Source organism: Pogona vitticeps, chromosome 2, assembly GCF_051106095.1.
Source record: "Pogona vitticeps strain Pit_001003342236 chromosome 2, PviZW2.1, whole genome shotgun sequence".
Classification (NCBI taxonomy): domain Eukaryota; kingdom Metazoa; phylum Chordata; class Lepidosauria; order Squamata; family Agamidae; genus Pogona; species Pogona vitticeps.
This window is the reverse complement of record NC_135784.1, coordinates 130,789,645-130,803,308: the sequence shown is the minus strand read 5'-3', so window position 1 is coordinate 130,803,308 and position 13,664 is coordinate 130,789,645. Positions and strand designations below refer to the sequence as shown.

General features: G+C 39.0%; 1 protein-coding gene across 1 annotated transcript in view; it reads right to left on the bottom strand.

Moving 5' to 3' along the window:
• LOC110075081 (myosin heavy chain, skeletal muscle, adult) overlaps window positions 1–13,664 on the bottom strand; it is a 44,797-nt gene that overhangs the window by 15,482 nt on the left and 15,651 nt on the right. The window contains exons 13-26 of the mRNA XM_078385941.1: window positions 13,473–13,591; window positions 12,717–12,866; window positions 12,451–12,621; window positions 10,576–10,885; window positions 8,726–8,799; window positions 7,884–7,971; window positions 7,520–7,637; window positions 6,612–6,735; window positions 6,029–6,165; window positions 5,360–5,615; window positions 4,366–4,608; window positions 2,304–2,480; window positions 1,225–1,370; window positions 1,040–1,130 (exon numbers count right to left, since the gene is read on the bottom strand). Coding sequence (XP_078242067.1) covers window positions 1,040–1,130; window positions 1,225–1,370; window positions 2,304–2,480; window positions 4,366–4,608; window positions 5,360–5,615; window positions 6,029–6,165; window positions 6,612–6,735; window positions 7,520–7,637; window positions 7,884–7,971; window positions 8,726–8,799; window positions 10,576–10,885; window positions 12,451–12,621; window positions 12,717–12,866; window positions 13,473–13,591 — 2,204 coding nt within the window. The remainder of the gene's footprint in view (window positions 1–1,039; window positions 1,131–1,224; window positions 1,371–2,303; window positions 2,481–4,365; window positions 4,609–5,359; window positions 5,616–6,028; window positions 6,166–6,611; window positions 6,736–7,519; window positions 7,638–7,883; window positions 7,972–8,725; window positions 8,800–10,575; window positions 10,886–12,450; window positions 12,622–12,716; window positions 12,867–13,472; window positions 13,592–13,664) is intronic.

The window sequence follows — 13,664 nt, the reverse complement described above, 5'->3', positions numbered from 1 at the left end:
ATGGTATACAGAAAGTAGGAATGGAATCTTCCAATACCTGTATGTTTGCTCTCACTATTGAAATCAGAAATAGCCAGGCTATAGTCCTATGATGAAAATACTGAATGGATGAAGTGCTACCATAGCTGATGATAGTTATACTTGCAGTTGTCTATAGCCCTTAAGGATAAAAACATCCATCTAATGTTTATATATGGCACCTACAGCAACCTTAATCTCCTACCACTTTGGATTCAGAACTGTCTAAAGACAAGCAGAGAGATAACTCATTATTCCAAATTCGCATTTACTGTATTCCCTTTGTTTTTGAATTCTCTCTCTCCTGAACTAAAAAGAGTTCATCTGTCTGTGAAATTTGAATAATCTTTGTTCAGAAATCCATCTACAGTTAGGTCTGTTCTTCATCTTTGCTAGCTTCTTCCTCCAGTTCCTTTCTTCCTACAGCCATGATTGTTATCATTTATCTGTCTAGTTATGGCTGTGGAACACACAATAATGTTCCTTTTTTTTTTTTTGCTAAGCCTCCCAAAGATAGCCCAAGGAATAAAAGAAGATGCAAGAGCATCTCTGCCCCCTGCAGATTTTAAGAAGGCTATTCCTGTAATTTACAACTGGGATTTATAGCATTCCAAACCTTGTTTTTGTACTCTTCTGTCACAGTTTCATATTTCCAGACTTTAATCTCTCTCCTCCTTTTTCTTCCATTTTACCAGTATCATTACATTCAAGGTTGCCTTGTTGCCTATAATCTCCATGGTAATTTTCCCACTATAAATATGTTTTGTATATAGGTTTTAGTAGTGATTTGCATAGCAAATTCTTGATCCTCCAGAATTATATACTATAACATCTAAAGAGGTTTCGTGCAACATCCTCATGATAAATATGTATGTGTACATTCAACTTTGATGTGTGTGTTCAATTTGAGTAAGAGTGCAATTTTAAAAGCCAGGTATAAACTTAAATTGAGATGTTTCCAACCCAAAAAACAAAACAAAACAAAACAAAACAAAAAAGCCGACATGTATCTAAGATTTACCTGTAGTTCCTTAATCTTTTTCTGTAGCTGAGAGCTTTGAGCCTGTTCATCCTCTATTTTTCCTTGTAACTGACTGATTTCAAACTCTTTCCTAGTGATCAAAAAGAAAGAAAGAAAGCAGGCATTTTAAGAGGATGGGTCAAGTTAAGACCCAAAAGCAGAAAGTTAAATGGTTAGCAGTTTACTTCTTCAGTTTCTCATCCATCTGTCCCTTGTCATTCTCCAGATCCATGATGGATTCCTGAGACATCTTCAGATCTCCCTCCAGCTTCCTCTTTGCTCTTTCAAGATCCATACGAAGCTTCTTCTCTTGCTCCAGGGAGCCTTCAAGCTAAAACAATACATTTGAACAACAGTTACTAATCTAATATTATTGTTCCAAGAGAAATATAGTATTTAACTTTGTAAAGCAGTAGGAACTTCAGAGTGGAGAAAGTCCACTGAGTCACAGAGACCTCTGTATGCTTCAAAAACAGAGTAATTTAACAGAAGACTATGGCCGATTAAGACTCTTCCAAGCTTATCATTTCTCTACTTTCTTATATATTTTTATACCTACTGATAGCTGATGGAAGGGCAGGAGTGGGGCAAGGAGCAGAGTGCACAACTCCTTGGAGGTGCTGGTGCAGAAGGAAGAAAGTTGGTAGGACCTTTTCCTATGCAGTGAAGTTTCCTGACATACCCTTATGTCAAGTCATAGCCCTTTGCTTTCTCCATCCACAGTTCCATCTACAACTTTCTCCTTCACCCATCTGGAAGCATAATACTTGCAAGTTCAATACCTGAACACAGTGGTTCAGGCCACATCTAAACAAGCACAGAGCAGGTTTATCCCAATCTATATAACAAATAGGGACGTGGTGGCACTGCAGGTTAAATCGCAGAAGCCTCTGTGCTGCAAGATCTGTAGATCTTCAGCTGTAAGTTCGAATCCACGCGACGGAGTGAGCACCTGTCACTTGTCCCAGCTCCCGCCAACCTAGCGGTTTGAAAGCATGCAAGTAGATAAATAGGGAGCACCTCGGTGGGAAGGTAACAGCGTTCCGTGTCTAAGTCGCACTGGCCATGTGACCACGGAAGATTGTCTTTGGACAAACGCTGGCTCTATGGCTTGGAAACGGGGATGAGCACCGCCCCCTAGAGTCGAACACGACTGGGCAAAAATTGTCAAGGGGAACCTTTACCTTTATATAACAAATATTTGCATATGATTCACTTTAGATAGTCCTTGTACACCCCTACTTATCAATAATAATTCTCTTACATCATCAACTTGCTGTTCAAGTTTAGACTTTGTTTTGGATAGACTGTTCACTTTGTCTTCCTCAGCTTGGAGATCATCTAAGGTCTGCTGGTGGGCCTCTTGGAGGGTCTTCTTTTCTTTGGAAAGCTTGGAAATATTTTCATCTAAAGCTGCCATCTCTTCTGTAAGATTTTTAACCTAAATGAAAACAATCACTCCCATTAGACTAATTGCCTGGCCACACACAATAAAAATGTGGTATACAGACTTATTGACTTGTGAGTAAAAAAGAAATTAATGACAAAGATTGATATATTAAAATCCCCTTCAGGTATAACTCACATTCACAAATAACAAGTGTGGAAATGAGGCAATAAAATACATAGAATATCTTACTTATGAATGTAATAAGCCACACTGAATAAGATATTAATACCAAGCAAACAATGATGAATTTTGGTTCACGGAATATGAAAACAAAAAGGAAAAAATATCAGCCATTAAAGAACATAACTTTCCCATGTCAATGTGGAAAGAAGTCCCGGCACAATCCAACTAGCTGCTGGACTACTTGGGTGTATGCTTATTTCCCTAAGTCTTAAAAGTCGAACTCCAGTATTAGAAATGTGGCTAGATGTTGAGGAAGACCAATATTCTACATGGACCTTTGTGAGCAGAAATTACTCATAATGGTAGTTTTTGTTTGGGGCTGTGTGTTTTAAAAATTAACCTGTATTTGTTTTGGTAACTGCAACTTCTTCTTCCTTCAGGGCTTTGAAACACATGGAAATGGAAATGGCATTGCGCCCAGCTATGAGAAGACGTAAAGTTTTGGGGAACAGCCAAACACATGTTCCAGTGGATTGTTGGCAAATGGTGAGATACAAGTGAAGGTTACTTAAGTCTTGCACCAACGCCAACTGGCTTGGTTTTCAGTTGTCTCAAAATTTGTTCACTGAATGTACAACCAGAAAAACTGAGAATAAGTGACCCATGTTTCTTCTGTCTGCTGCCTAGGTCTAACTTCAAGGAGTTTGCTCTGTTCATTATTGCTTATAAAGAAAGCAGACTTTGGTCAGCCATCCCTTTGACAGAACAATAGAGAATCATTCTCTGTTGACTAGGACTTCTAGTCACACTACCATGTGGAAAGCCTTCCAGAATGAAAACTGGAGAAGTTGTCAGGAAAAATCAGAGGCATTCAGCCATGGAGATCTTCTTTAATTCTAAGACAGTGTACTCTGATGTAGACAGGAGGCTGCTAGGCAGTTTCTGAGTCTCCCTACATGTTTTCCCAAACACTGTAAGCCTCCTCTGCACAGCTAATGAGGTAATGATTCTAGTTTAGTCTAGAAACATTCATCCTCTTATCGCAAATTTAATTTAAAATTGCAGTAGACTAATTAAATCCTGTTTGTACTCAGGATAGCCTAAAAGACACTACCTTTTTCATAGACCATAAATTACTTCATGTGAGTTATAACCACACACACAAAATTCTTAAAGCCAATGCATGTTTTGAATGTTTTACTTATGATTCTTGTGTTTCATTCCGTATATCTTCCCCCCCCCATATTTCTGAAGAAGTGAACATTATCCACAAAAGCTCACATTAAAATATAATAGTCTTATGGTGCCATATGTTTTTGTCCTCTTTTTTTGTTTCATTTTGTTTCTTTGGATTTTGCCTGATATGCCTTTTTCATCTATCACCACACTGTTTAAACTTGTTTGTCATTTTAATCTTTAGAAAGTTGAAGGAAAAATACATGTTCTCCCATTTTGCCCTTTCAGCTCTGTAAAAAACTGAAATATCATGCGATTTGCTCTGGCTGGCAAGTGAATACCTTAGAAATAATAGTCTGGGAGCTTTAAATTCCTGGGTGCTTTACATGTACTTCAGATTCCAGCTACAGCAACACATTGTTGGAAAGAATGTGCAAATAACCGAAACATTTTGAAGAAGTAACAGCTTAGTTTCCCTTTTCTTTCTTTCCTTTTCTATTGATTGACATGTTTACATTTATTTTGAATCAAAAAACAATGTTCTCATAATGGCATTACGATCAGGACGTCTCTTCACCTTGTTCTCGGTTGCATGCTTCTCCTTCTCCACTTTGGCCAATGTAAGTTCTAAGTCATCAATGTCTTTTTTCAGCTCTGAGCACTCATCCTCAAGTTTCCTCTTCTTTGCTGTCAACTCAGCATTCATCTCCTCCTCATCTTCCAACCTTTCTGTCAACTCTTTTATTTTTGCTTCAAGGTGAATCTTGCTTTTGATGAGTCCTTCACACCTTTCCTCAGCATCTGCTAAGTTTTCAGATTCCTATAGAAAGAAAAAAAGAAGGCTGGGCATGGTGTGTGTTTTTTAATTCATGAAATTCTGAATTATATACCACTGATCTATCTTCTATGGGAACAGATAGCAAGATGTCATGTTGAATAGATAAGAAGATGTCATGTGCAAATGCACAGCAAGGTTTATCTACAAAATATCAAAACATCTGTCAAAAATCTATTTATATCCTCTGCTTATTCACTATCAAATAGATTTGAATATGTGTTAGTCTTCTTTTCACTGGGGCCTAGCTAAGTAGCCTAACTTAGTAGTTCATAACCTTTGACCCTCCAGATGTTTTGGACTCCAGCTCTATGCATGACCATTAGTTTTGCTGGCTGGGGCTCATGGAAACTGAAATCCTAAACAACTGGAGGACCAAAGACTGAGAATCACTGGTCTAACTAATCATAATCACTCCAATGAAAGAACAAAAAGAACGACCAGATTGAAATGATTAGGAACAGAGGAGTTTCTGCCCTCTCCCTCTGTATTAAAAACCTTCCCTCTCCCACCATAACATGTTAGTTTGAATGTATGCTCTGCAGCATTCTTCAGTTTGCTCTAGTTGCCTGAGTATATTAGTGAGGAGTGGCACAGGCATCAGTATAGCCGCTATGCATCTTGTAAGGACCAGATGCAATAAATCAGTGTATCAGAGACAAACACAGTTTGTGTTCTGGACTACACAGAAAAGGAGCAAAGTCAAAGATGCAGTAAGGAAGCGTGGATTGCTTACAGACTGAACCTGAAGCTGGAGGTCATTCTTTTCCTGTATCAGAGTCACCATCTTTTCTTCAAGTTCTTTCCGTTTGGCTTCTGACTTTACCAGGTTTTCTTTTGTTTTCTCAAACTCCTCCTTCATGTTGGCCATTTCCTTTTCTGATTCAGCACTCTTTAGCAGAGGCTTTATCTTGAAATACAATTTCATCCAGGGCCAGTGCTTCACATTCATGAATGAACGGACATTGTATTGAATTATGTAAATAGACTCTCTGCGAATGCATTAAAAGAAAAATACCTTAAGCTGGAAGTTAGTTCACCTTCGCATGTTCCAGAACTCATGATTTTGGTGAACATGCATCTCCTGCATTTGGTATTTTCCCTATGAAAAAGAGCAGCAGTGGGGAAAGTTCCAAAATATCTGGATTTGTATTTGGAGCATAAGTGAAAGTTAAGAATAAGGTCACTGAACCCTGAGTTGGCGTGCAGTTATCCATATTGAAGACCACAAAATAACAGAGTATGATTTTGCACATATTCAGATTAGAAGTCTGGAGGTGCCATGACATCCCACAGCCTAAAAGATGCAGGGGACCATATTTATTGGTAATGGCAGTTTCCTTCATTAACATATGCAGAGGGGGGGCATGCTGTATGGAGAAATAAAGAAGAAATAACCAATTACCTTCTTGCATTCATCTTCTGGAATTCAAGTCTCATGAGGTATCCTCTACAGATGGCTTGTGTGTGGGTGATGAGAGCTACTAATTTCTCATCTCTCATCTCTTCCAGCAAACCCAGGAGGCCAGCTTTGAAGAATACCTTATTAATAAAGGGAGTATGTTGGGGAGATGATGAGGGGCAAAATCATTGCAGTCCCATTCCTAAACCTGACTCCATGCTACCTTTGTATAAAAACAGAGTCTTTACTTGTGGTGGCTGGAGTTGGGACATGCTTGCCTTTTGGACTGCAGCTCCTAGAGTACCTCAACCTCAGCATCATCTATACTAACACTGTCTGAATCTCCAGGCCAGAGAACAAAGGTTTACATTCTCCTGTAATGGCAGGCTTCAATATCTTTGGTAGCAGAGGCCACTGTTGTAGGTAAAAATATCTAAAAGGAGATTATTCAAAACATGATTAACGTAGGAAAACAGGAATCCCAAATACTGAAGTCTTAACACCACCTGCTATTTTCTACTGCTGTCCTGTTATACACTTTATTCATTTGCTGGAAACACTACCCAGATTTCAACCTGATATTTACCTTGGTGTGGCCAAATTTATATTGAGTATGGTCAACATCAATTGATCCAAGGAGTTTCTCAGAAGCCTTCTTGCTGTCAATAAACTGGCCTTCAGGAATTGCAGAGGCATTGAGAATTTTATAACTGTAGTAAGAAAGGCCAAAGGAAGGAAGGGGAGAGGAGGGAGGCGGAGAGAGAAAGAAAGAGAGAGAGAGATAGCAGAACACAAGTCAGCTACATATGACACTGGCTTTAATAGGAAAATAAAGAGAACAGTGACCAATATGTATGGGACAACTGATTCCCCCCTCCATGCTTCACGTGCTAAACTATTTATTGGTGTGACTGTCACTTCTCCACAGTAGTCCTGCAGTACAGGACAGTGAACAAATGTACAAAGAACACAGTGGGCCCAAGAACATGGATCTGTCTTATGTGACCCAAACTCTTCTTTCAAAGTATATATGGAAGCAGAAAACATCACTCAAAATAATAGGATAACTTTTTAAAATGACGTTTGAAAGATAAGAAGTTACTTCTCATCACAATGCAATTGACTGTATTTTGCTTTGGATTAGTGGTATTGTAATTTTTTAAAAAACAGCATGGTAGCATCTTATACTAGGGAATGTGCTAGTTACTTAGAACATGAAATTGCTCCATTCACAGCATAACATATTTCAGTAGTGAGGTAGTGAGGTTTATAGTAGCACTTCTATAACCCAGAAAAGCAGACTGTAACAGGAAATTTAAGGTCACTTTGTCACTAATGTCTCTTCAAAAATATTTGGGGGACCAAACAGATTCAGAAAGCACTATAAGGCTATGTCAGCTATCTTCTCTGATTCAGCAGTTACCCAGTTTTTTTGTCCCCACTTGTTGAAATGGTCTAAATATTCATGAAATATGGGGCTTGGCTATTGCATACCGTTGTTTAAAGTCAGCATAGAGAATTCTGCTGGGGAAGCCCTTCCTGCAGATCCGAATACCTTCCAGTACCCCATTGCACCGTAGTTGGTGCATCACCAGATGATGATCCATTACACCTTCAAATCCAGACAAGGAAAAAGAGAAGTCATCAGATTTACAGGTGCAGTCGCACTGAATTCTGGAATGGCACATGTTTCTACTCATATATATAGTATTAAGGAAACACATATACGGTATTAAGGAAAGATGGAGCAACTGCTGCACAGGGTGATCCTACAATTTCTTCTAGCTCAGAAACTTTGACAGAAAATAAAATTGCCCACTCCTGTTCCACAGAAAACGTCAGCGACATAACAACTCACCAGGTGTCTTTGTCTCATTAGGAATTAAACAGCGCACAAAGTGAGGATGAGTACTTCTGAGATTGGTCATCAGTTTATTTAAATTCTCCTGTACCAAAAGAAAAAGTAAAGGACTTCAAACTCAACAACATATAGGTATTTCCAGTGTCAATCTATGGGTGAAGAACAGCTTTTGTTTTGTTCTGTTTTGTTTCTGTCAAGGGTCACACTCCTTCAGACCAGTGGTTCCCAACCTTGGGTCCCCAGATGTTCTTGCACTAAAACTCCCAGAAACCTTCACCACTAGCTGAGCTGGCCAGGATTTCGGGGAGTTGCAGTCCAAGAACATTTGGGGACACAAGGTTGGTAATCACCATTATAGAAGATAACCTGCCAAACACTGGCAGTGAAGGGAACTTGAGAGAAAAGTTAATGGGAACCAATGCTTTTTTATCTTGTTTTCTTCCTTCTCTTTATCTCCCACTCACTTCTTTGTTCCCCCTCATTTTCTTTCATTCAGGTTCTACTTATTTTTCTTTCACTTGTTCTTTGTCTCTGGCTATTTCCCTCTATTGCTCCACCTCTTGCTTCCTGTCCAATTAAATATTGCCAGGGATGTGACAGGTTGCTCTTGCCAAACATCGGATGACATGCAAATGACTTCCCTGACAATCCTTCTGTCCTTTCCCCTGCCCACTCTGCTACCACTTTGTCATAGCTTCCCCACTACATTTCCCCCTCTTTCCCTCTGGGCTCCCACCACTTGCATGGAATTAATCAGAAGGCTGTGTATGGCTTTCAAGTTCCAGGTTGACTCTCCCAAACTAGCCTATAAAAGGGTAGAGATATAAGTGCAAACTTACTCTGAACACAGCAGACACTGTCTGGAAGGAGCCACCCTTTTTCTTGCCACTTTTCTTGGTGCCACCACTGTCACCTTGGAATATAACACCAGGCATATGAAACGTTATACTGTACTATGGATGCCACCACATTCTTTATTTAATTAAAGGAAGCCACTGATATGTAGGAACTAGATGGATAGGCTAAGAGCAAAAGCCAATCAGCTTTAACCTGTTTAGTCTATTTAATATCAGATCACAAGTAGAAACACGTGATTGAAAGCTTGAAAAGAAGAAATTAAAGTTCAAAGGAGAAGAGAGGGGGTGCAAGAAGGTCAGATTCTTCCAAACCAATGAAAGTTGAATAAGAGATACTTTTTTGGTGTTTTTTTTTAGCTGGAAAACTACTAGCAGCTTGATGTATTAAATAGAATGCAAGCGGGTATCAATTTGTGTTACAAACTCTGTGATGGCTAGAAAGTAGGCAATATAGCATTTACTTTGGACAAGAGCCCCAAATCAAGTTCAGTTCAGATGAGAGAAACATTCTAAAATCAAAGGAAACAGAGTTGACAAGTCAGTGAGTTATCTTTTCTAAAGTTGGTGTCCACAATCAAAGGCAACACAGTTTTGTGTGAGAATTACATGTAAGGGGTCATCCAGACATAGCATTTTTCCTCCATCTTTTATGATGGTGCAGGTTTGTGTCACATCAGTGCCAATCTTACCCTAGTTTTTGCCATTCCTAAAATCTCACTTATCTTCTCTTAAAGAAATAAGGATCTTTTGAAGAAGTTATTCAAAAATGTTTCAAAAAGCCTGAAGAAATATTTTTAAATGATCTTTAAAAAAAGTAAGTTAGCACCAATGTTTAAAATGTCCAGTCTGAGTTCTGCAGCAGAGATTCATTGCTAGTCTAGAAAACACTTGTTTTTGAAAACAATTGTTTCAAAAATGTTGAGGAAACTCTTTAAAAATTATCTTCAGTGCTAGTTTCTTTTTTTTAAAGGTTAGCACCATAATTTAAAGCTTACCTATCTGAGCTCTGCAGCAGAGACACACTGCTAATCCACTTCAGTTTACAACCACCTTTCAAAAAGGGTGATCTTTAAAAATGTGGAAAACCAGGGTTTTCACTCTTTGATATTATCAGTGCCAATTTAAACCTTGTGTCCTTTGGGCAGGGAGAAAACAGACATTTTCTGTGCACCATTGGGTACATATTGGGGGGGAGGGGAGAATGCTCTATCTAGATGAGCACAAATCACAATGAAATTGGTGGAACTAGTTCATCATAACTGAGTTATTTCCCACCAATTGTAACAAAACATAAATATGGCTCTCTCTGAATTAGTGAACTTTCTATGTGAACTGTTTTGAAAAATTCCAGTGTAAATACAAATTCAAGAAAGCTTGCTTCTTTTTCTGAGTTTCACACCATATTTGAAAGGAAGCAGCTTACAAATTTCCTCAAAAGACGCTGCTTTTAAAGAGCAGAATTGCAAAAAGTAGCATCCCAAGAAGGAACAATAGCCAAGATTTCTCTTATCCTGCATAAACCTTGCACTTCTCCTTAACGTTTGCTAACCTTATCTGTTCTCCACATCTGTAGATCAAATGAGCAATCTATCAGTCTGCACTAAGTTCTATTTAGCTTCCAGGGATCAGTTGTACCAAGTAGGAATAACAGAACAGTGCTCAATGTAGAAGGATCCAAAACATTATCATCCTACACAGGAATAAGGACTCAGAAGACTCACTTTTGATTCCCGTTCAGAATAGTGGATAAAGAAGGAATAACAGGCAAAAAAAAAAAAAAAAAAAAAAAAGAATAATGTTACAGGTCTCTAATTTTACAAAATGATGCTTACTTGTTTCTGAGCCCGAATAGTTGGAATAAAGGAATGACAGCAGTTTCAATGCTGATTTTTGGTACAGTGCTACAACACTTTCATTGAGTGGGTCCTTGTTTTTGTCCAGCCAGCCAGTGATGTTGTAGTCCACAGTGCCCGCATAATGCACCAGGGAGAAGTGAGCCTCAGCCTTGCCTTTGACAGGCTTGGGTTTCTGAAAGTTGTTGCTTTTGCCAAGATGTTGATCATAGAGCTTGTTCTTGAAAGATTGGTCTGTTGCCTTGGGGAACATGCACTCTTCTTCCAGGATGGAGAAAATGCCCATGGGCTGGAAAGAACAACAAAACCGGGGGGGGGGGGAAGGAGAGAGATCTTATTAATACTTTCAGTGATGATGCAACAATGTGGTGGGCTTATCAGTGGAAGCTATTGCTAGAGTAGCTGCTTTTCGCTCCTGAAAATAAATTGGGTACAATACATTCTCTTCATTTCTTTCTCCTGTCAATTTTGTTGTAGAGTTATTTTTGTTCTTTAGCAGTAATCAAGAGGAGGGTGCATCCATGGTGGAAGAGTTAGCTTTTGGTTTCAGATTCCTGCAGCAGTTGCTCAACCTAATCAACCTAACACAATCATGTTACTTGTACAATGACACAGATGGTTGTAAGTTGCCTAGAAGCATGTGATAATTTGGTTTTATTAAACCAAAATAATATTTTTATCTATTCTAATGAGCTGTCCCTTGGCATTCCAAGAGATAAGTAATTCACTAGTTCATCTGTTCAATTCAGAGAATATTCAGGGCTCAGATAGTTTTCCTGATTCTCTTTATTTTGCCCTGACCTGCTAACAACTGGCTTGAGTCATTATTATATTATCTTTCTTTCCAGTGAATTCCTTAGCTAGACATCAAGCCACACACAAGTAGACGTTTTACAGGTGCATGTGGTTTTCCCCCTTCTTTCACTTCTGTACTGCAAGCCTTCATAGCCTTCATCAGATTCTTCAGTCCCACCAGTTCAGTGTCAATTACTTTTACGCCCACAAATTGTTTCACTTCTCTTCTTTCATCAGCTTCAAACTGTGTTTTGACACTGCAGTTCTTATTTCATGATCTCAATCAAGATTCCATGCTCTTTGCTCTTTATAGAAAAAAAAAACACCTGTCCAGTAAAGGAAAACTACTCTTTGAAGAACTTAACATTTAATTATTACACTGTAGTTATAACAGGTTGAAATGCTCAAATACCAGGATTACATTCAGAAAAAAAATGGACTCTCGAAACCAGAAAAGCAGTACTGTTTGCTGAGAAAAGCATGCACCATATAAAACTATTGATCTGGCTTTGATTTGGTTGAAATTGGCTGTTCCTGGTGGCTTAACTAAATTTTGAAACCCAACTCTAATGGAGGCTTGTTATGCTTCTGTTATCCTGCTTGTTTTCCACAGCCAAAGAGAAGCCCTGAGTTTCAAATGAAGGCGGAAGGATGGGAAAGGAATGGGGGCTGAGTGCTGGCCGCCTTTGGTTTAGAGAGATGGGTCATAAATTTCAAACACTGGCTGAAGAAGGAACTGAAACCACATCCTTCCCCCCCAAGCATCTTGCAGACTGCAGACTACAGTTATCTTCATTTAACAAACTACCTCAGCCCCCCAAAGAGCAGCCATGAAACTTTTGGGACCTTAATATTAACACATACTTTTGGAGCTACCCACAAGAACTTGGTGCACAGTCTGAGGAAGATGAAGTATCATTGAAAGCTCTTTTTTTTTCTTTTCCTAGAACAGGTATCACCTGTTCTAGGATTACGTTGCCTTACAACATAATACCAGGAAAAGGCTAAGAATTAGATCAGGAATTGCTACAAGGAAACTTTTAGGAAAACACTTCTCACCTTCTCAATAAGTTCAATGCAGGCGGCCAGATCCATTCCAAAATCGATGAACTCCCAATCAATGCCTTCTTTCTTGTACTCCTCTTGCTCCAGCACAAACATGTGGTGATTAAAAAACTGTTGCAGTTTTTCATTAGTGAAGTTGATGCACAGCTGCTCTAAGCTGTTGTACTTTACAAAGGAAATAGAATTTCAGAGTCAGTTTTAATCACCATGGAAATCTTGCATAGGTTTTCATGGATAGGATAAAAGCAAATCTAACTTACATCAAAGATCTCAAAGCCAGCAATATCTAGCACTCCTATGAAATGCTGTCTAGGCTGCCTGGTATCCAGCTGCTGGTTGATGCGTGTTACCATCCAGAGGAACATCTTTTCATAGACAGATTTTGCAAGTGCACCCACAGAATTATAGACCTATCCCAAAAAAAAGTGACAGGAAGAATTATCTCAAAAAGAACTGGACTGGCCTGCACTTAATTTCCACATGTAATATAAAATGCCGATTTTTATCTTTAGAATTAAAAGTAGCTTAGATCTAAGGCAGCTCATAAAATGCCTCTTATGTGAGTGTTCTCTGAGCTATACATCATGTACTAGACCCTGCTCTCAGTGCCAGTTTTGTTTTGTTTGGTTAGGTTGTCTGACATAGACAGGACTACACTCTTTTACTTTCCAGGGTTTAGTTAAGAAACCTTAGACGGTCTTATTCTGGTGGAGAAGGGTTTTTTCCCCGCGTTACTGAAGTTCTACTAGAATCTGCTGCTGCCATTATGAATGTATTGTTACTTATTATAAAAAGGTAAAGGTAAAGTTTCCCCTTGACAAATGTCCAGTCGTGTCCGACTCTAGGAGGCGGTGCTCATCCCCATCTCCAAGCCATAGAGCCAGCGTTTATCTGTAGACAGTTTCTGTGGTCATGTGGCCAGTGCGATATAGTACTTTGTAACTGTTCATCTTTAACATGAACACAACAATGTGCAGACAACTCTATAAATGAAAAAGTTTGGGGGCTGATGTTACCTGCTGAACATTTTGTCCCTTCGTCACATATTCATTTCCAACTTTCACCCTGGGATAACACAAGCCTTTCAACAAATCTGCAGCGTTCAGGCCCATCAGATAGGCTGCTTTGTCAGCCACTAGGCATTGAAGAAACAAAACAACCAGAAGCAGTTTAAGTGCAGTCACAACAAAACCCTTTGGACTTGTTTA